The 20,853-nt window shown below is 39.9% G+C and overlaps 3 protein-coding genes across 6 annotated transcripts; 1 reads left to right on the top strand and 2 right to left on the bottom strand.

Annotated features, from left to right (window-relative positions):
* The first annotated feature begins 1,317 nt into the window (after positions 1-1,317).
* On the top strand, positions 1,318-4,906 carry LOC116255372 (protein ALUMINUM SENSITIVE 3). Its single transcript, XM_031631159.2, has 3 exons — positions 1,318-1,891; positions 3,806-4,051; positions 4,372-4,906. Exons 1-3 carry the CDS (start codon positions 1,661-1,663, stop codon positions 4,684-4,686), a joined length of 792 nt encoding a protein of 263 aa, XP_031487019.1. The 5' UTR covers positions 1,318-1,660; the 3' UTR covers positions 4,687-4,906.
* A 1,104-nt stretch (positions 4,907-6,010) lies between these two features.
* LOC116256077 (glycine-rich protein A3) lies at positions 6,011-11,654 on the bottom strand. 3 transcript variants are annotated; one of them, XM_031632236.2, is made up of 3 exons: positions 11,498-11,654; positions 8,485-8,778; positions 6,011-6,451 (listed from the first exon to the last, which is right to left on the bottom strand). In XM_031632236.2, the coding sequence occupies exons 2-3, from the start codon at positions 8,759-8,761 to the stop codon at positions 6,198-6,200; spliced, it is 531 nt and encodes a 176-aa protein (XP_031488096.1). In that variant the 5' UTR covers positions 8,762-8,778; positions 11,498-11,654; the 3' UTR covers positions 6,011-6,197. The 3 variants fall into 3 exon arrangements, with proteins under 3 accessions (XP_031488096.1, XP_031488095.1, XP_031488094.1); XM_031632235.2 differs by having other exon boundaries at positions 11,493-11,650; XM_031632234.2 differs by having other exon boundaries at positions 11,412-11,631.
* A 4,060-nt stretch (positions 11,655-15,714) lies between these two features.
* LOC116256759 (uncharacterized) lies at positions 15,715-19,053 on the bottom strand. Of its 2 annotated transcripts, none has more exons than XM_031633239.2 (2): positions 18,458-19,053; positions 15,715-16,162 (listed from the first exon to the last, which is right to left on the bottom strand). In XM_031633239.2, exons 1-2 carry the CDS (start codon positions 19,032-19,034, stop codon positions 16,104-16,106), a joined length of 636 nt encoding a protein of 211 aa, XP_031489099.1. In that variant the 5' UTR covers positions 19,035-19,053; the 3' UTR covers positions 15,715-16,103. The 2 variants fall into 2 exon arrangements, with proteins under 2 accessions (XP_031489099.1, XP_031489100.1); XM_031633240.2 differs by lacking the exon at positions 15,715-16,162 and adding an exon at positions 16,401-16,688.
* Positions 19,054-20,853: the final 1,800 nt, after the last annotated feature.

Here is a 20,853-nt window from a genome sequence, read left to right as displayed (position 1 = left end):
AATTACTTAAAAGGAAGACATGGCAAATTTGTTCTGATATAATCTTCCTTGTAATCTTTCATCCACTCCAAATCGTGGATCTTGTAAATCTCTTCTGTATATATTCTTGTAATAGCTCAATGTAAATGAAACGTGAGAAATATTCTTTAGTGCTCTCATTTTTCACATAGGCTGCTGGTGTCCTCATCTCAAAGGAAATTGGTAGCTCCATGGCTGCAGATTTACTTGAGTTGGAGGCCTGTCTTGAAGGATCAGCCCATGTTATAATAGTTGTGCCCTTGGAGCTGACCCTTTTCTCTATATGCAATCTTTGGGTTATTAAAGAGTAATATGCCTTCAAAGAAGGATCTCTGATCATGTTGGTAGTCCAATCAAACCAAGAATTAGCACTGGGGACTTGGTCTGGATCGGTCACGAAACAATCTGAATACCTTCGACCCCACAAGTACCACTGATCAGCTTTGTTTTGAAGAAGATTTAATCAACTTAACAAAGTGCAGATCTGGATTTTTTGATTGTGAAAAATCAAACTCATACATTTAGTGAAAAAATCACCGCGTTGGCATCATGGTCGATTGATCAAGTTCCCATCTTCGTAACAGGACCTTGAACCTCTGGTACTAGAACCGAGGGTTGGTTATCTCTTTGCTTTCTTAATGCTGCGACTATCAAATTTCCTTCCCCTTGCGATTCAGGAGTAAGCGTTGAACCTAAATAATTTCCTAGTATTTTAGCTTAATCAGCCAAGCTGTAAATAAATCGTAGAACACAAAGTTACAGTAATCTGACTGATGGAAAATACGTTACTTTAAAACTACAAAACTTAAAATTTTATTCATTTGTAAAATCGACTTGGCACCGACTTTTTATTATAAAACATAGTCGTCGCGCGAAGCTCGGAAATCCGATCTTCTTTTCGTTAGTATTTATTCAGAAGTTCGATGGCATGAACGTCCATGGTCAAGCTTTTTAATCATTATCTAAAGGCTCTCTCGCCTTCTTTTTTTTTTTTTTGTGTTTCTTGATGTGGTTCTACTCTCGGTCTCTCGCTAATGGGTGCAAAATAAGGAGTATGCCTGTTAGTCCATCATTTCCAGTTAAAATCTAATCGAGTGACGAGATAAGAACTTTTTACTGAAGAAATCGCTTTCCCGAAAGAATAATCTAAAGAAATGGGTTACATTATTGAAAATGACCGACTTTTCTTTCCCCGGAAAATGACCGACTTTATCAGAAGCTCTTGCTGAGTAACTACTGTAAAAACTGAAGCGCGATGTCCCATATAGAGGAACTCGGAAAGATAAGGTTCTGTTTTGGGATTATGGTCAAACCTCCAAATTTCTCTCTTCCGATTCTCTCTCTCTTTTATGTTCACTGTTTTGGTGGAGCCATCGTTGCGTTTCAATCACCATCCTCCGTCAGAATGACCCTTTTCCTCCTTTGTGCATCAGGAATCACCCTCCTCAGATGAAACTTGCCAACCTCCACTCCCAACTAGGGGAGGCTGTTTCCTTGATAGAAGAATCCCCTGAAAAGGGAGGGTGGGGGGAGAGGGAGGAGAAGGGGAGAGGAGGAGCTATTGACGACGGCCTCCTTATAGAGGAATTAAGGGAGAAGTATTCTCAAGGAGTTGGGAGATTCCTGGAACTCGAACTGAGCGATGGAAGCGGTATGGATGGAGTTCCTCAAGGGAATGGTGAAACCAGTGGCCGCCACCACGGTGGTCCTCATGGCAGTGGTTCTATCTTTTATTCAGAAACTGGACCTCGAGAAGGAGATGATATATTCCATTGCTCGGGCGTTCCTCCAGCTCTCTGTCATTGGCTTCGTCCTCCAATTCATCTTCAGTCAGAAGAATAGCGGTTGGATCGTCCTGGCTTACCTTTTCATGGTGAAACATCTCTTTCTTCTTTATTTCCTTCATGCTTTCTTCTTTAATTTTCACAACTTTTTTCGCCCTTTGGTATTATTTCTTACCAGCAATCCGACTCATCGTCGTTTTCTTGTTCTTTTATATCCTCTATTATCGTGGTTTCTTGTTCAATATCTCGTACTTACTTCCTGCAATAATTGCTGGGTACTTGCAAATTCTGGGCACTTCATTCTCTAATCTTGTTGTGCAGAAGGAATTGATATTAGGGGATGGTTATCAGTGGAATGGTGGTGCTGATCCAGCATCCATATTCGGATTATTATTGTTTTCTTGCTGCCCGAGTATGTTCTTTTTTTGTCCGTTCTTAGTTCTTGATGTTTATTTATCGTAAATGCACTTTGAATCTGAAGGAATCATTTTATGTTGACGTAGACGCGCATGGAGAGAAGCCACTTAGTTTCAAATAATTGGGATTATTTGAATGCCATAAGTTAGATGATTCTAGAAAAAGAATTTCCACCTCAACTTTGACAGAGATAAGTGTGAAATTTGATACGAATACTATTATGGTGACAGGCATCTGCTCAGCACAGTGTGATACCACGCTAGCACCAATCCACAAGCCTGGTCTACTGAGGACCATGAACCCAATCATTATTTTACGATTTCTTTTGAATTATATATTAGGTTGTTCAAGTTCAAAGTAGCTAACCTAATGCCCGCACGGACACTGTCAACTAGATGCAAATTAATTGAGTTTTGGATGACTTTGTTTCTTTTTCCCCTTTGCATGAGAAGCATGCAACGATTCCATACTTTGAAACCATTAGTTGATTAAACTATAAAATCTCCATATGAATGTGTAGGACTCATCCAAGTATTATACGCATAAGATCAAGAAAAGAAGTCGATTGTCATGGTATGTATCTGAAAACCTTATTATAAGTATGTGTTCCGTAAACAGAAATTGCATTGAAAGAAGACTGGGAAAAATGTGCAAAGGAGAGTGTCGAAAATGTATTCCTTTCTATTCATGAATAAACAACCTGTTCTTAGACCATGCAAGAGATATGTAGTCCATTCAGTCATCACTGGAATTTGCTTATTTTGCCTCTACCCACATGTTTCACCTACCTCACAACTCGCCTTTTATGGTTTGCAGTAAGTTTCAAACAAAAACTTTCCAAATATCAAGCAAGATCAATTCAAGCTAGGTGTAGTATGAACGATCAGATGGGAGGCCAAAAGTTCATGTTAAAGTATACTAAGCCTTACAATGTCATATGACTTTGATACATAGTGCGTACCAATGCTATTAAGGCAATCCTTCTGAATATTTAAGATCCTAATGTTATGTTATCTTTTATGATGGCATCCTAAAATTTTGTGCCCAAATCCCAAGGGTTTGGTTAGGACCGAAACTTACAAGATAAACATTATGCATTGAGTATAAACTTCTGTGAAATATCAAGTGTATTTTCTTGCATTAGTTAAGAGAAGTTTTTTGAGCGGTCACAGTTTTCTGACAAGTAGATAGTTGGATTCTTCTCAGAGTTTGCTGCTGAAAACGTTTAATCATGTTTTATGTTGGCTATAATGAACCTTTCTCTGTATCATCAATCATGTATCTAACTTTTATGATCTTTAAGTAATTCGAAATTTTGAAGGAATAATTATTTTTTGGGTTTGTATGCTGTATCATTTGTTTCCAATTTTTATTTCTTTTCCAGATACTTGGGCTATGCACAAGTCTGAGTGATTGTAAGGCTGCTAATATGGCTTGAGAACGACTGCCAAATTGGCCTCTAGGCATGCACTGTTATATGATTGTTCCTCTGCTGCTGTCATCGATGTCACTTTCTTTTCTTCCCATTTTTTGGCCAGGAAAATTTTCTCCTTAACACAAGTATTTTTCTCCTTTCATCTTTTCAGGTTTCTGTTGCTGGTTATACAGCAGGTCAACGGGCTAAACATGTTCCTCATGGGAAATATATTGCTGCAACATCCATTTTAGTTGGAACCTCCATAACCATGTTCTTGCTTGTCGTATTAAATGTTTTCCCATTCACGCCGCGGTACATCATTCCTGTTGCTGGGATGATGGTTGGGAATTCGATGACTGTGACTGGGGTTGCTATGAAGCGGCTTAGAGATGATGTCAAGACACAAAAGAACCTGGTATGTGCTAAAAATTACTACTTGGCAATGTCACAGGGTTATTATTCTCTTTTGGATCTTCCATTGCTTGCAAGTCTCCAGTGCTACTCTGTCATGGTCAGCGAGTAAATCATGCAGCTCGCTGTATCTGCTTAGTGATTGTAATCTACTGCATTTGCATGCCTGACTTAGTTTACGTTGTTTACTAACATACAAAATCAATGCCTGTAACTAATGAACCAAGAATTCTTTTTCCATGGCAGGCCGGTGAGCAAATGATTGTTTTTCTGTTATGAAATCCATTTCATCAGTTCTCTGCTCAATAATGATCTTATGTGCAGGTAGAGACAGCATTGGCACTTGGTGCAACACCACGTCAGGCAACACTACAGCAGGTGAAGCGGGCCTTGATTTTAGCTCTTTCGCCAGTACTGGATAATGCAAAGACTGTGGGGCTAATCTCCCTTCCCGGTGCGATGACTGGTCTCATTATGGGAGGGGCTTCACCTCTAGAAGCGATTCAGTTGCAAATAGTTGTAATGAACATGCTTATTGGGGCATCTACGGTCAGCAGTATCATGTCCACGTATCTATGTTGGCCTGCCTTTTTCACCAAAGGTTACCAGTTGCAAACCAAAGTCTTTGCAGCAGAGTAGAAGCTTGTATTTTGCCCTTAACATGGATCTCTCCCGTGCCCCGCTAGGAACCATCAAAGGAAATAACTTTCAGCAGCTTGATTTGCAGTTCACGATGCATATTGTCTGTTCCAGAGTGCTTTTTAGTAGCTTTTTAACATATTCATGTTAGTAAATGTACCTTGGTACGATGGTGTAGCCTCTCCTTGTAGATCTTAATTAATTTCAATTTTTGGAGCAACTGAGACAATCAGCAAAATCCAACTGTAGCGAGAATGTGGAAAGGTTCTCATTTGAAGCACATACAAATCGCTGTCGTCATTGAGCTTTGTGTATTTCATGGAGGCTGATCAGTTCCATGTTCCTATTACGGATGCATGTATCTCCGCGTGTCAATGCATGGAGTCTCGTTTTTTTCTTGATTTCTTCCAATTGGAGTGAAAAATGGTCTTCAAAAGAGCATAGCCTACATGGCCCAAGAACTGATGTTTCGCGACACTAGCAAACTAACAAGTTTTCATTAGTTAGTCTATTGTCCGTAATGAGCTTGTGTCGTGCATGTTGGAATTTGATGGAAGATTCCTCCCCTGGATGTTCAGTCAGAAGTTCTTTTTGTATTTACAAAAGCACTATTATTATCCTTTTTTTTCCCAGTTATTTGTCACGATGTGACGGCTGGTTAACACATTTTTCTTCCTAAATTGACTGAAGTCAGACTTGACAAGAGTGAGCAATTCCATCGTCACCATTGTTGTTGATTGCAGGTTCATTGGTTCATACACACACACACACAATCACGTTCACTCAACAGCTGGTTTTAAATCATATAGATCAACTTCAAAATCATGTTTCCTTAAGAGTGTGTCCCAGATTTTACCAAATTTGTCAGCACTTTCTTGGCGTTTTTATAAAAATTTTGACTATCAAGTGTTTCGCTTATGGTCGAACTCAAGAAACAAGACATTTGAGACAAATTGTATGTTCTAAAACGTTGATGAATACATGGACGCATTTAGGGGGAAAAAAGGAATCGTTAGTGTTAATATTGATTTAGATTGGTTCTAATGTGAAGGGCCAAAGCTTTAAGAAGGCATGTATCGAGAACTATAGTTATACTTCCTTGTTTCTAGTTTCGACCTAAGTCTAGAACTACGCATTGAAAATCCGACCTTACTTTGTACATAGTTCTGTTTGGCATCTTACTTTTGCTTCGCAATCAGTCCCCTTGGGCTCTAAACTCCATCTTTTCGTACTCGGCGCACCGAAAGGAGTGTATCCTCCATAATCAAGAATAACTCTCTCTCTCACCCCCACAACACACACACACTGATGTGCACAATACGCATATATAAATGTTCAACTCATAAATCTTTATGACTAGAATATCAAACATGAGTAGACACAAGCAAGAAGAAAGATCACAATGTACAATCTCTAAGCAATCACCACCACTGTCTGATTAAAAAGAGATTTCAAAAGGACCATTATTGGATATGCCACTTGATAATATGTAGGAGATATTTTTAAGAACATCACTTCCACTTCTTGAACTTGCCATGCTTTCCAAACTTCCCGTGCTTCCCATGCTTGAACTTGCCGTGCTTGAATTTACCATGGCCATACCCACCATGGCCATACCCACCATGGCTCATAATTCCACCATGCCCAGAGTGAGAACCATGACCCAGTTGGTGAGCTCCATAAGCTGCTGCTGCAGCTGCTGCACCTCCTGCTAGCATTACACCCATGCCGGGAGAGATGCCATGCCCTCCTGAACCATGCCCTCCTGCAACAGTTCTACGTTAGATTAAAGGATCTGACACTTTTTCCGGTCCTATACACTTCAGTACAGCCACAAGTACGTTTCTGCAAATTAATGCCATTCGCATGCACATAGTTTAAGCCCAACTTACCACACCAAACTCCAAGACCAACATCAGCCATCCTTTTCAGTCACCAAATGGACCTCAACATTGAATTCATAAAAGGCATCGTTCAACAACCAACACCAGTATGTCTCTAATGGCAATCCTCAATTATAAACTATTGGTTATCTGAAGTCCAGACATTCAGAGATCCATGTGGACACATAGGGACAGTCAATGGAGTAATAGAGATAAGCTCTCTTGACCCTATGAGGGCTCCTAAACCACATGCTAATGCAAAGCAGAGGTAGTAGTTTTCTTCTCATTCTGACCCTAATCATCAAGAGCAGCCATTAGCATCTCTCTGCAAGATTTAGCGTAAAATCCCCTGAGCTAGTAGCAGAAAACAAGATACCATGCTCAAATGCCATAACTCAATGCATGTGAGCATTCACAGAGTTTAATAAAAAGCATGCAATCAGTGGGTTCATGCAATTACATATAGGTGTCATCCTATTTTAGAGAGTTTGGCAAGTGATATACTACGAGTCCCACCTCCAACTGAACACCCTTACCGTCAAGAGGTGCATGTTAGTCATGCTACTGTTATGTTCAACCAAACTCTGAACTTGAAAAATGGATGGCTAATACTGCCATATACAGAAAAATGATGAAAAATATGAGACAAAAACTTCCACATAAGTGAAACCTCTCCCAATATACTCTGATTTACCGAGAGAATTTTTTTTTGCAAAGGACTCCATCATCAAAAGGAAATTAGAAATGAAACAAAAATTTTCCTTGATAGTGGAATTGCAGAAGAGACCAAAGAAACACAAAGTTACACGAGTGTGAGGTGCAGCAAGGGTATATATGTGCTTGTATGTGTGAATGCATGTACAAGAAGCTTATTTGTACATGTAGAGAAGAATTACATGTAATTGAACTAAAGTACATGGTCTATACACAGAGTCAGATCCAACATCTGGCTTATGATGAGCAACGACCGACCCTGAAAGTTCAGATTTAATTGGTACAGGAAAGTCTACATTAAGATTGCCCTACAGTTTAGGAGTGCCCCGTAAACTTTTTGAATTTTATTGTTTTGCTTCAAAAACAAAATTTTCAAATTCAATTCATGAAAACACAAACAAAAGGGCATGGATGTCATTTAGTTCTTTACAGAAAAGGCAGCAATAAATGCATAGGTGCATATAAATATACCTACACAGAGAAACACAAAACACACATTATGCAATGGTATTGATTTGTGCTAATTATATGTTAGTGTGCCCCAAACAAAATTTCTAGCTTTGACATTGTAAAATGACATCATGCATGAACAGCCACAGCTTTGCACCGCACCAGCAGCTAAGTCAACTTGAGTAGAACCCTTTGCTGTGTGTTTTAAGTTTTAACTGATTGTAAGCCCAAAAGGATCAAACAAACAAAAAAAATCTGATAACAAAGCCAACATTCACAAAACTCGTATATAGTTCATACTAGCTGTGCATTCAATCTGTTGAAACTTAATGTAACTTCTTAGAAACTTCTAATTTTAAAATTAAACAAGTGTCATTGGATTAAGTAATTGCAGTTACTGAATAGTCTCTCAATATGCAGTATGTTGTCATTCTGGACGTATCAGCCCAACCAAAACATGTTTATGGAAGTCAACAGCCTCATATACACACATAAAGACGTGCAAAAACAATGATTAATAAAGGCAACTACAGGGATAAAATGGATTAAGCTAGATTAACCGTTAAAAAAAAAGCAATTAGCAACAATATCGGGCTTATGAGAAATAACTTGAGATGCTTTATGTGGCACCAAGGAGATGTGGCACAGTGGCAAGCATGAATGCTGAACAAAAATAGCTTTCTCACTAGAACCCAACACTGCCCAGAAAAGACTACATGGAGAATAAATTAATCTCGTATTCAGGCCATACCATGCTGTGGGTAAGGTGGAGCTCCTGGATATGGATTGGGAGGATATGCACCAGGCGGGGGATAACCAGCTGGAGGGTATCCTTGTGGGGGGTATCCTTGTGGGGGGTAGCCTTGTGGAGGATAACCCTGAGGGGGGTACCCCCCTTGAGGAGGGTATCCCTGTGGAGGATATGCACCAGATGGGGGGTACCCATGCCCAATTCCATGAGCGAGGTTTGAGAACAGACCCTTGTCACTAGTATCTGAACCATCAGGCTTATCTTTTCCACCACCCATTTTGCATTACAGTGGACCTGAAATAAAAGCCAAAAACAGCCAGTATTAACTCCGCTTAGTAAGAAAGCAAGACAGATCTAGCATATAGGTCGACATCAACCCAAATAACCCAATAGCAGTGACTGCTAAAAATAGCATGACTGTTGTGCACGAAGTTGCAGTATCTATACAATTAATTTTAGAGAGTCATACAGACAAGTTCAGGATGTTAAACTATCTCAACACCCATACAGAAACTACCCAAGACACTTTTTTTCTAGACACCAGAAGCAATCTTTATACTGTTTGCATTTTTAGACTGTTGAGGCTATACCTAAGATCTATGTGACACGGATAAGTCATTTTTGCCCAGGTACCCATGTTGGTATGTGGGTACGGCGACACGGGTACGTGGGTACGGCTGCATTTAAAACATGTAAAATTATATTTTCAAACTTCATTTTTTCTCTAATTTTGATTTTCCCTTTTTTATATTTCCCTTCCACTAAGATTCTATATTTTCCTCCCATTTTTCTTTAATTTTGAGAATTTTTGTGGATTATAAGTCTATTAATGCTTTTTTTCATTTTATCATTTTTGAGAATATAAAATTCGCCGTACCCGCGTACCCACAAATTTCAAAATTGCCATGTCCAAATCCATACCGCTGTACCCGAACCCGTACCGTACCCTCACCCATGTGACATAGTCTAAGATACACCACCAACACTTGATCATTATCCCTTTAAAAAAAGCTTTACTTTCCAAAACCCAAAAATGGTTCTTCAATTTGCAAATTCTGACGGCAAAAGGAAAGAATGACCTCCAAACAGTCAATCTAAAACAAAAACAGCTACAAGCAAAGCCACCCATGATAAAGCTAGATAAGGGGAAATAGAAAGAACAGAAAGCATAATACAAAAAAACTAGAAGCAGCAAAGTCTACTAGGAATATCAACAAAATTAGCAGACTTGCATAATTGTAATTGCTATTCACAGAGCATAAATTATTAATTAAGCATAAAATTATTAACCACTTTATAGTTTATAGTTGCATGTGAGACCAGCAAGTGTGCACCACAGTTTCTCTTTGAGAATGTTATATGTAGCATTCATTGCTTTAAATTATGAATCCTAACAATCTTAAACTACTATACTCACGATACAAAGCAGTTTTATCAAATCTATCTCATTCTTATTAGCACTCTGAGATATGACCTAGCTTTAGATCTCAGAGATGGAACTCAAACCTTTTGGAAACACTTGAACTTTGAGATTTGCACATAGATAGTTCAGACCACAGGAAATGCGTCTTTAAAAAATGATAAAAAATGTTATTTTTTCAAAACTAAAAAATGATTTTTTTGGGCTTTTATTGCATTTTTATTATTTTTTTATTTTAGTTTTACTTTAAAACTTAAGTTAAATTATTTATCTTCAAACATAATTTCGATCATTTTATCTATTCTTTTTTGTGTTTTCTTGTTAGTTTTTCAATTATATTACTTTTTCCTAATTTTTAGGATTTTTTTTTCTAAAAAATTGTCAAACTTTTGGTGAGACTTTCAGCTTTGTGGACAAACTATACGAGAGAAACCTTGCCCTTTGAAGACGCGTTGGCCATATTTATGACTATGGTTCACACTCTGTACGAAGAAAACCTTAACAAAAGAAATGGAACAGTTCAAAATAAGAACTTAAAGAAAGGCCGGCAAGAAGAAGCGTCCTTTTTCCTGCTTCTTAATCCACACAAAGATATTCGTGCAAGGAAAGTGGAGAATAAAAGAAATGTCATATACCACTGTTTACATTCGGACTAGCGAAAATTTTTCCAGGGAACGTTGAACAGCCACCAGATAAAAAGCAGCCATATTTGCAGAACAAGATACATTCTTGACATAAGATGCACACAAGCAGAACCACACATGCATTCCGAGAACAAAATTGTTGTGGCCACCAGACTTTCATGCATCGACTAGCTCCAAGATGATGTTTAAGTTGTCCTCACAAGCTCCTTGCCGCTCTCTTACTAACATAAAACAATCTAATTTATGCACTAGAAATGATTTGAACTTACTAATTTAAGGAAACGACGAAATTGATACACGAATACGCTAGATCCAATACGTGGCGACCAAATGTACAAAAAGCTGTACATGCAACCGTACTCTAAGTTTCTAATCATGCGTCAAGAACACCGACAGACGCACAAACAAAAGGAAAGGCAAAGGAATTGTGAAACTTTCACTTGCAAACGAATGAAGATTACAAAGAAAGCACAAAAACTCCTGCCAAATTTTCAGCAACGTTTCCTGCTAAATCTATCGTCAAACGCCGCAGGTCCTCCCAAGCGGAGAAAGAGAGAGAGCAGAATAGCAACTCCCACAATAAAGAAATTACAGTTTCAAAGTTATTTTTGGCTGCAATTAATCAAATCGCGTCAATTCAAGAACGCCGACTACACGCATCAATACATCCCGACTTGCAACGTCCTTCCAAGATATTTGCCTCTCCCTGATCAAAACTTCATTCTTATGACCCAGAGATGCAGGAAGTCGAATTCTATAATTTCATCGAACAGAGAAACCGGAAGAAGGACCCCAGATCGATCATCACATGCAACGGAAACAACAACAGCAACACAAGCAAATGGAAAAGGAAAAAGGCATACCCCACGCCGACCAAATAGAAGCTCAAATGAAGATGGAGAATTCTCAGAAAAAGAGAGAGAGAGAGACAGATGCGCAGAGACCTAACCCGTCGGTCCTCCCTTCCTCCTCGGCGGAAACGAACCCCTGAACTTGGGGAAACTCTGATTTTTCCTCAGCCGCCGGAGAGCGGTGGCTCTTATACATTTTCGGAGGGAAAGGGAGAGGAGAGCCCACGCATTCTACGCGTTAGTCGCACGCGACAGTTAGGAAAGTTGGGGTCCAGTTCGCTCTAAATCGATCCGTTTTCTTCTCAAGATTTTATTTTTCTTTCATGGGCTTATAACCTTACTGAATTTTGAATCTTAGAAACCAATTCTTGCTAGATCTTTCCTCAAAGTTGTTATTTAATTGGTATGAATTTATCCACTCTAGATCTTAGCAGTCTTAATCACGGACCAATTTAAAAATGAAAATGATATCTCTGCTCCATCGACCAACATGATTTGTCAAAGAAGTTCTGCCAAAACTTTTGGCATCTCTTCTAATTGTTTCGTGCAAAGAAAACAAATTTTTTTACTCTTCGTATGGTCAATTAACAGGCGGAGATGTCAAACCGCATTAAGCAATTGACTTTGAGGAAAAGTTGCAGGAACCCACCAACTCTCCCCCTCTCCCCATTAACAGTCACCGCTTCCCTCACGCCACCAATTCAAGTTACTCGTTGGAACTTGAAAAGTGGATTTGCTTGAGAAGAAAAGCTCTGCCGTTCAATTATCCGGCCGACATTTGATGCTTCCTTTTTTTTTACGACCATTAATTTTATAGCGTTTGAAAATGTTCCCACGATCGACTCATTTCACAGGCAACCGCGTCCACGACGAGTGGTCGTGCAGCTCTCGCTCATTCACAATCCACGATCTTTCAACTTATCCGGCAAATCTTTAAAATCCATCGTCAAATGGTGGGACAGTGGGACACTTGAATTGAAAAATGCATCTTAGATCTACCGAACCTTCCAAGCAAGTTATAGGAGAAGCTTCGAAACTAAGGAACTGCAAGATTAACAGGGCTAAGGGGCCAACAAAATAAATTCGCCAACGCCATCCTTAATTGTAGCAACTGCAGCGATATTCATTAATTTTTTGAAGAATCTTAGTGGAAAATAATTAAATCATCAGAAACAGGTGAAAGAAAACTAGTGGCCATCCATATTATCTTATCTTGTTGTGCGACTAAGACGTGCATGATCACCGGTGGGAGCCGAATAGCACCAAAAAATTCTTTATAAAGGTCCCATGTCCTGTGAGACTATTATATTATACTCTCTCTCTATATATATATATAATATGAAAATTGATGCTATCGTATGTTGGATAGCTGCAGAATAGCTCAAATGTAAAAATTCATTGCTAAAAAAGAGCTATAAATCATAGTTAAAGCTATAATAAACTATTGCCGTATTATAAACCATGGTTCATGCCAATTTAGTGACTGTTTTATAGTGACAACTTTCTAAATTTTATCAATCTGACAACCTTTGTCGCACTGCAGCATTGAACTGCACACTAAAGTAAATTGCACTTTCCACATTACGTGCCATTGATTTGCTTAGAGATTTCAACCACCAAAGAGAAGTAAAGCTAGTATTTAAAACTCTGATTAGTGTGTGTGTTGTGTGTGAGCGAGCGAGAGAGAGAGAGAGGAGTCATTATAATAGGAGAATAATGGTTTGAGATGAAGTTAAAGGAAAACATTGATAATCCTTTCAAGGAGCCAAAATGATGTAATGGACATCTGGAGATAGTCGTGCTACGTAATAACAAAGGAAAAGAGCGGCAACGAACAATCGTGAAACTTTGGTGCCGAGGAAGAAAGGGGAGAGAGATTAATAGTACAAGAAGTAAAATGAACGGACAAAACACATTATTGGTGAAGGGTAAAATGGCATTTGCTTTTTAAACTATAACAGTCCATCTATTGCAGTAGTTCCTTGTTGAAGACTTGCTGAATGTAAGCGGTTAAATGAAAGAACTCAAAGCTAGCGTGGATGGTCGAGCCCAAGCCAAACTTAGTGAGAAACGAGGAGCAAAGCCTTCCCTGTTCTCCTTCCTTTCAAGGTGTAGAGCTACTTAGGTTAGTATAATGCTTCGCTTTTTTCATGTTGAAAATTTTAAGAGATCTTTAATGACTTATAAAAGGAGTTGTTAAGTGATTGATTGTTTTGGTTTGTTAGAAAGACATTGCCTTGTCAAAATAAGCCAAATCAATCTTCTTGTTAAGGAATCTTAGCCAAGATTAGTTGTTCCTTGATCTTAGGCAAGATTGAAGGTTTCAAACGAATATCGCTAAAGGCAGAGATTATATGTATCATGAGTTGACAATATCTTCTCTCGTTTTTCCTCTCTCTCACTCTCTGGTTCTCTCCTTCCACTGAATTTTAACTTGGTATAAGAGAATGGTTAAAGATGAGCAATAACCTGTGATGCCTATGCAGCAATTTTCAATTTGACAGACCAAGGAGACACATAGTGAATCTCCAACGATAATTCTTTCAACCTTCAGGCAGCACCTTTGAAGTGTGGCGATTCTAACGAGCCCAAGCTCGCCCCTGGAGGTAATCCCTACAGGCCAGAATCATTGGATTTCCAGCCATCCCTCTTTCAGCCAAAGAAATCCCGACGCCCGTTTTTTAGATCACCGTCACCAGCACCGGCATCCATTCACCGCGATATTACTCAGGCTGCATCTCTGGTCTGTTATGGTTTCAACGAGCCCAAGCTCAACCAGAACCGAGGATTGAGCCGACCGAAATCTACAAAACTCTCGCCGCCTCTTTGCTGTTCCTATGGCATTAAACGCAGACTTCCGCTCCTCCGTTCTTCTACACAGCGCTGTCACCACCAATATCCATTCACCGAGATATTACTTAGACAACATCTCCGGTTTGTTACGATTCCAACGAGCCCAAGCTCGACCGGAACCGATGTTTGAAACAGCCGGAATCAACAAATGTTCGGCTGCCTGTCTACTGTTCATGTGGCATCAAATGCAGACTTCCGCCCCTCTGTTCTTTTGCACGGCGCTGTCACCACCGGCGACCATTCACCGCAATATTAATCAGACAACATCTCCACGTGTCCTAGTTACAATGAGTTCAACCTGAGTGGTGGTCAGAGTCGGCTGGAATCGTGAGATTTCTGGCCACATGTCCTACTGTCCCCTGTTTTGGGCACAAAGAGTTGCAGTGCCGCCTCCCCTCTCACCCGCACACAACAGATGATCAATCTTGTCGATTGATCTTAGTCTGGTAATCGAATTTGCATCACTGCCTTCAATATTCCATGTTTATTTCTAGGTTGTGACCTCTGCTTTTTGTGGTGGTGTCTGTTGAGTCGTGCGAGGAGGAGACTGCGCAGTCGCCTCTTGTTGCTGCGAACATACAGCTGCGTTCTGTGCAGACAGAGGTTGGAGTTTGCATATGGGTGCATTATTGGCATCCTAAAGCAGGGGCAGGTCTTGGACAAGTGTCTGCTGAAGCTATAAGTGCCACAGATAGGCTAACTGGTGTTGGGTATCCTTTTGCCTTCAAATGCCCTGTTGTACCACTTGCTACAGGTGCCCCCATTACTCCGAAGGTCACAAGAGCAGACATCCACGATTGCAACTGCAGAGCAAGGTTAACTGAGAAGATGGCAGAAAGGAGAGAGGCTATCCTAAAGGAACCCAATCTTATGGACGACTTCATGGACTAGGTACCCCTTTAGTCTCTAATGTCATGAGATAACTGTATGATGTAGAGAAAGATAATGACAATGGCTCTTTCTGCCAAAAGCAAGCTAGTATTTATTGACGGATCAATTGCCAAACCTGACAGCCCCATTTTCCTCAAAGCTACATGGGAAAAATGCAACCACCTCGTTCAGTCTTGGATTTTAAACTCTAACCACAATGATCTATTGACTGATGTAATTCATGCAAAACTGCTGCCCAAGTTTGAAGCGATCTTAAGGCTTCTTTTTTTCAAGCCAATAGCCCAAGAATTTACCAAATACAATTTCAGATAATGAACTGCAAGCAAAATCAATACTTTATTGCAGTTCTTTACACAAGAATGAATGGATTATGGAATGAGTTAGCTCTCTATGTCAATATCCCAGATTGTTTGTGTGGTTCTATGAAAGCTCTGGTTCTTCCTTTACCATTCAATGATTACGTCTTAGGTGAACATGAGTTTCTTTTAAACCCAAGCAAACCTCATGTCAATCCTGAAAACGATAATAGTCAGTTTGAACTTTTAAACAATACCCAATCTAATCTAGATGATGAGACCAACCTTGGTTTCATTCCTCAATCAATCGAGCCTACTCATGGTGATTCTCAGTACACACCCTAAGCATATACACACCCTAAGCATATACTGACTCATCTTAAGGACTACAAATGCTTCTCAGTCTTGCCCAATTTCAGCTATTCGTTGAAGAGTGGTGACCCAAGCCCTACAAAAGGTACTCATTACCCGATTGCAAAAGGTATTCATTACCCGATTGCACAATGTCTTGATGTCACTAACTTCAATCCAACCTGCAAGTATTTCATGTCTACCCTTCTTGAGCAATGTGAACCTTCTTCCTTTGCCCAAGCCACCTTCTTCCTTTGCCCAAGCCATGCAGGACCCTAAATTGCATGATGTTATAAAGGCTGAAATTGATGCATTAGAAGCCAATCATACTTGGATTGCCACGAAGATTCCTCCCGCCAAAGCTCCCATCGACTGCAAATGGGTATTCAAAATCAAATACCAATCTATTGCAGCTATTTAAAAGTGACACTTTTTCAACAACGCCTTTATACATGGTGATTTAGAGGAATAAGTTTATATGCAGTTACCTCTTAGATTCAGCTCACAAGGGGAGGAATGAATGACATGTCTAAATAAGACTATCTAGGGGTTTAAGCAGTCATCTCAAAATTGATTTTTTAAACTTGCTAGTTTTCTCAAAGACATGGGCTATATTCAATCCAAAGCAGATTCCTCATTATTTTCTAAAATTGGTACTATAGTAAGTACATTTGTTGTAGTGTATATGGATGACATCATCATTGCAGATGACGACTTGAATGCAATCAATTCTCTATAACACATGATGAATGAAAAGTTTGAAAGACTTAGGCAGACTCATATATTCTTGACATAGAATTAGCTACTTCAAAGGCTTGTATCTTCTTATCTCAAAAGAAATATCTTCTCAACATACTCCATGAGACATGACACGTGGGAGCAAAACTGTTTCACACACCTGGAAACAACACATAAAGCTTGACATGAAAAAGGAGACATAATCAAAATCCAAATCATTATAGGAAGATAATTGGAAAACTAATATATCTGGCCATAACGATGCAAGACATTGTTCGCATAGTTCACATCTTGTTGCAATGCATATTGCAGCCAATCCAATGTTTCATGAGAGGATAAAACACATCGAGATTGATTGTCATATAGTTAGAGACAAGATTCAAAATGGAGACATCCAAACTCAATTCCTTCCCACAACTAAGCAAGTTGCGGACATGTTTACCAAACCCTTGGGACGAGAAGCATTCCACAATATAAGAAGCAAGTTGGCACTTGGCAACCCAGGACATCAACTTGAAGGGGAGTGTTAAAAACTAAAGCCAAAGAGATTATATGTATCATAAGTTTACAATCAATATATATATATATATATATATATATATATATATATATCTATCTGGTTCTTTCCTTCTAGTTTACAATCAATAAAATATCTTCTTCTCTCGTTTTCCCTCTCTTTCTATCTCTGGTTCTCTCCTTCCACAGAATTTTGACATGGTTCATAACTTCTTTGAGTTGGTCAGAACAAGGACCCTAGCCTGGTATGGGTAGTGTAGGAGTCAGCTGGGAATGGAATCAAAGACTCACTTTTTACCAATCGTTGGTCTGACCAGCAACGCCAAACCCATTGGAGCAACTAAGCTTATTTACTCTCGAATTATTTACTAGGATACAACGCGCATTATACTCAAACTAGTGTGGTGTTGGTCAAGGATGTTGGTGAAAGCCTAAGCACGTGCATGGAGAATGTTTCACATATGTTATCAAAATCAGTAGTCTAAACCTTTTGATGTAATTTGTGTATAGTTACTTGGATAGCTTAGCAGCGCCCATGTGAACCATTTGCACTTGGTTACTGTTTTTTTTTTTTTTCGAAGCAGGAGCGAAGTCGAGATTTTTTTAGGAACGAACCAAACAATACAACCTCTGGATTCGAGTATGTCCAAACTGAATTTGAATATAAATAATATAATACATTAAGCACTAAAAATTTTTAATTTTTGCAATGTAATTTTTTTCTTTTTAAAAATGTAATTTTTTTCTTTTTAAAATTGGCAGTAGCGCCATGGCCGAGGTAGCCTTCCTCCTCCCTCCGCCCCTGCCTCGGAGTAATTCCATGGTTAGGAACTTAAGACGATAGAGAAAGGTGGGGGTTACTGCATTGTTTCCTGGAAGTGATTCCATGGTTAGGACGTTAGAGAAGGGTGAGGGCTTGCACTTTTAATCAGGGGTAGGATGAAAATGCTCGTCCTGCTCTCTCGAAAGCTAACATAAATCATAAGAAACCTGAGATTTCTATTCTCAGTTTCCATGCTGCTTGACCCTTTGTCCAGCTGAGGAGAGTCAGCCGCTCATATTGTAAGCACAAATAAACAATGCCCTAGTATCAAGATTGGAAGAGCTTACAGTTGCAAGATTTGCATACATGATACATCAAACCTCCAGATATGGTACGTTTCCATTTTGCTGGATTCACATGGACCTATTTTGGACGATTTAACAAAGAAAACGAACGAAGGAATCGTAATTGTCTCATGTAACAGTGAGGATTTTCAGCCAAAGAGGAATATCCAACACAATCAAGAGAAAGAGGGAGCATTATATCACATAAGAACGATGGTTCAATACCAGCAAGTGGGACGATTATGGCAGAAAGAGGAAACAAATGGCACAGGAGCAGAAGAAGAATGCCGTCAAACTAGGCCGCACCTGAATCCTTTTTTTGCGGCCAAATGCTGATCTTCTCCTTCTCATACTTGATAAACAGAGCACCCGCCGCAGCGACCGTGTAAACCTGGAGAAAGAGCACCGGCGGCGAGTGGTAACTGATGAGGCTCTTCCCGGAGCCAAGCTCCACCAGCAGCAGCGCCGCCAGGCCCAGGGCTGCCAGTCGGCCGTTTAGCCGCTCCGTGTAGGGGCTGAACCCGAAATCCACCTTAAGGCCGCTGGAAACGGGCTCCTTGAGCGGGATGGCGGGGAGGAAGAGGCTGCCCTTCTTCGACGAGGCCCCGTCAGCCCCGGACTTGCGGGATTTCCTCTTCTCGGCCTTCTTGCCGGTGCCGCTCCGGTACTTCAGCCGTACTTGCGCCAACCGGGAGTCGAAATCATCGGACTCCGGCGTCGAGGCGGGAGAGTCGTCTGAAGTCTCACCGACATCGCTGGGCTCCGCTTGTGGGCGCCTCGGGAAGGGAATGCTGGTGGTGGCGGACTTGGTGGTGGCGGAAGAGGTGCGCGGCGAGACGGTCGCAGGGAAGGGGTGAGAAAGCTGCAAGGAGAGCAGCGCCATCGATAAGTTAGGAAGCTCTTGGCCCGAGATTTTGGAGATAAGGCGAGGGAGGGCGAGAGCGAGAGTTTGTCAAACTAGTATCCTTGACCCCTATGGTGAGTTTGAAAAGCAAGCCTTTTAATCACAGCCGCAATCCTGGCGTGATTGATGGCAAATTTGGCTCTTCGCCAACTTTTTTGTCTACGTGCCAACGGAAAAAACCAAGTACTTGATTTTGATGTTCGAAAGTGGTTGTGATTCATATTGGGCTTTAATCTGCAAACCATGTAGAAGTGTTGGGGAATTTTTGTTTTTTCTTTCTTTTTTTTTTCTTCAGAAATTTAAGTAATAAAAAGTCCGGCCATTTTATGTCACGAAATTTTTTTCAGCTATCTTTGTGGGATTAATTAGTTTTCGATTTTTTTTTCAAAATCAACTGTTAATAGATAATCTGCGATTTAATTATTTATTTCGCTTTTTCCAGTTCCAACTCTTTATAGAAAACTACTTTTCATGTGGGTCTGAATGATACCAAAAAGATAAGTTTTGCCAAAATTCATTTTTTGACAAAGTCTGTTTTTAAAAGGGGAGTTAACAACCTTGCATCCCCATGTCATTCACTAAGACACATGTTTTGGCCCTATTACTCAAACACGCAACTCAATTTAATTTTCAAAGCGGATTGAAATAATTAAATATTTTATAAAACCAATTTGTTAGGATATCATCCAAACGCCACCTTAGATTTTATGTCACATGCTTAGAGCGAAAGATGTACACTAAAACCCATACAATTCATTCAAACCAAGGAAACCGAAGATCCACATGAACATGTGCCAACTTGTGAAGCAAAGTGCGTGGGGGCGCCGCCATCCTTGTTTTCTGGGCTGGGGCCATGTGAAACGGCTCGGAGTCCGCGTCGCTTCTAGGCTCAGGCCAACTTTGGCTTCTTCCTCCCATTGGAAGTTTGAAACTCTAATTTGATGACCAAGAACTGAACCTAAATCATGCCATCTTATTTATTTTCTCTACCAAATACGATTGGCATTGATATCTTCTTCTTACGAATGTTGCCAAAATGGTGGGCGCTGAAAAGGCGTGGAACGAAAGTTAGTTGGGCAAATTAACATTGTTAGAGACGCGTGGAGGAGGAAGCTGACATTGAAGACATAGTTTAAGTATGTCATAAATATATGAAGCACCACATTATTGGTTTGAAACTCCCATCCTGGTAGCCATGAATGCATGGTTATAATGGGGCGTCAACTCCATTGAAGAATTTTTTGAACCCGTAGACTCAAAGTAGGATGTTTCTAGGCTGCCATTAGACCTTAGGCATGCAAATAGTAATGTTGGCAGTCAAAATTATAAACTTATGGATAACTAATTAAGTTTGTGTTTGGATGATAGCGTTAACAAGCTAGGTTTTTGAGATCCAGTTTGTGAGTTTGGATAACAAGATCGATCTTTTCTATGAAAAACTTACATCACGGACTAGTTTATTCAAAACATTGAAAGTTGGTTTGCCACAAACTTAATCACTGTCATTACCCAAACACAGTTTAAGCTTTTATTTTAAAGACAAAAACCATGTTTTGCTTCCAAACCCAACATTTATTGTAAGGGGTTTACGATAATTGTTTTATGAATCTGCTCAAAAAAAAATTAAGACCGACTCATAAGAGACACTCGCAAAGTGTCCCCAGCCTCTAAATGACACTATTTAGGACTTTGTTTTTGAAATAAAACCACCTTATCCCTTGCCCCATAAGCTACATGAAGCACAGGGCTGTGGGAGATAGAGCTAACTTGACTTGAGCACCAGAGAGAATGACGATGG

This window comes from Nymphaea colorata, chromosome 6 (genome assembly GCF_008831285.2).
Source record: "Nymphaea colorata isolate Beijing-Zhang1983 chromosome 6, ASM883128v2, whole genome shotgun sequence".
In the NCBI taxonomy this organism is placed as follows: Eukaryota; Viridiplantae; Streptophyta; class Magnoliopsida; order Nymphaeales; family Nymphaeaceae; genus Nymphaea; species Nymphaea colorata.
Note: the sequence above shows the minus strand (reverse complement) of the source record. Positions and strands in the feature narration are given on the sequence as shown.

Bases quoted from the DNA above. Each gene is read 5' to 3' on its own strand.
- LOC116255372 (XM_031631159.2), top strand. From the start codon at position 1,661: ATGGAAGCGGTATGGATGGAGTTCCTCAAGGGAATGGTGAAACCAGTG. The intron at 1,892-3,805 runs GTGAAACATCTC...TCATCTTTTCAG, and splicing joins TCCTGGCTTACCTTTTCATG to GTTTCTGTTGCTGGTTATAC. The intron at 4,052-4,371 runs GTATGTGCTAAA...TCTTATGTGCAG, and splicing joins TCAAGACACAAAAGAACCTG to GTAGAGACAGCATTGGCACT.
- LOC116256077 (XM_031632236.2), bottom strand. From the start codon at position 8,761: ATGGGTGGTGGAAAAGATAAGCCTGATGGTTCAGATACTAGTGACAAG. The intron at 6,452-8,484 runs GTATGGCCTGAA...GAACTGTTGCAG, and splicing joins TCCACCTTACCCACAGCATG to GAGGGCATGGTTCAGGAGGG.
- LOC116256759 (XM_031633239.2), bottom strand. From the start codon at position 19,034: ATGGCGCTGCTCTCCTTGCAGCTTTCTCACCCCTTCCCTGCGACCGTC. The intron at 16,163-18,457 runs GTGCGGCCTAGT...ACCCATTTGCAG, and splicing joins GCCGCAAAAAAAGGATTCAG to TCGATGGGAGCTTTGGCGGG.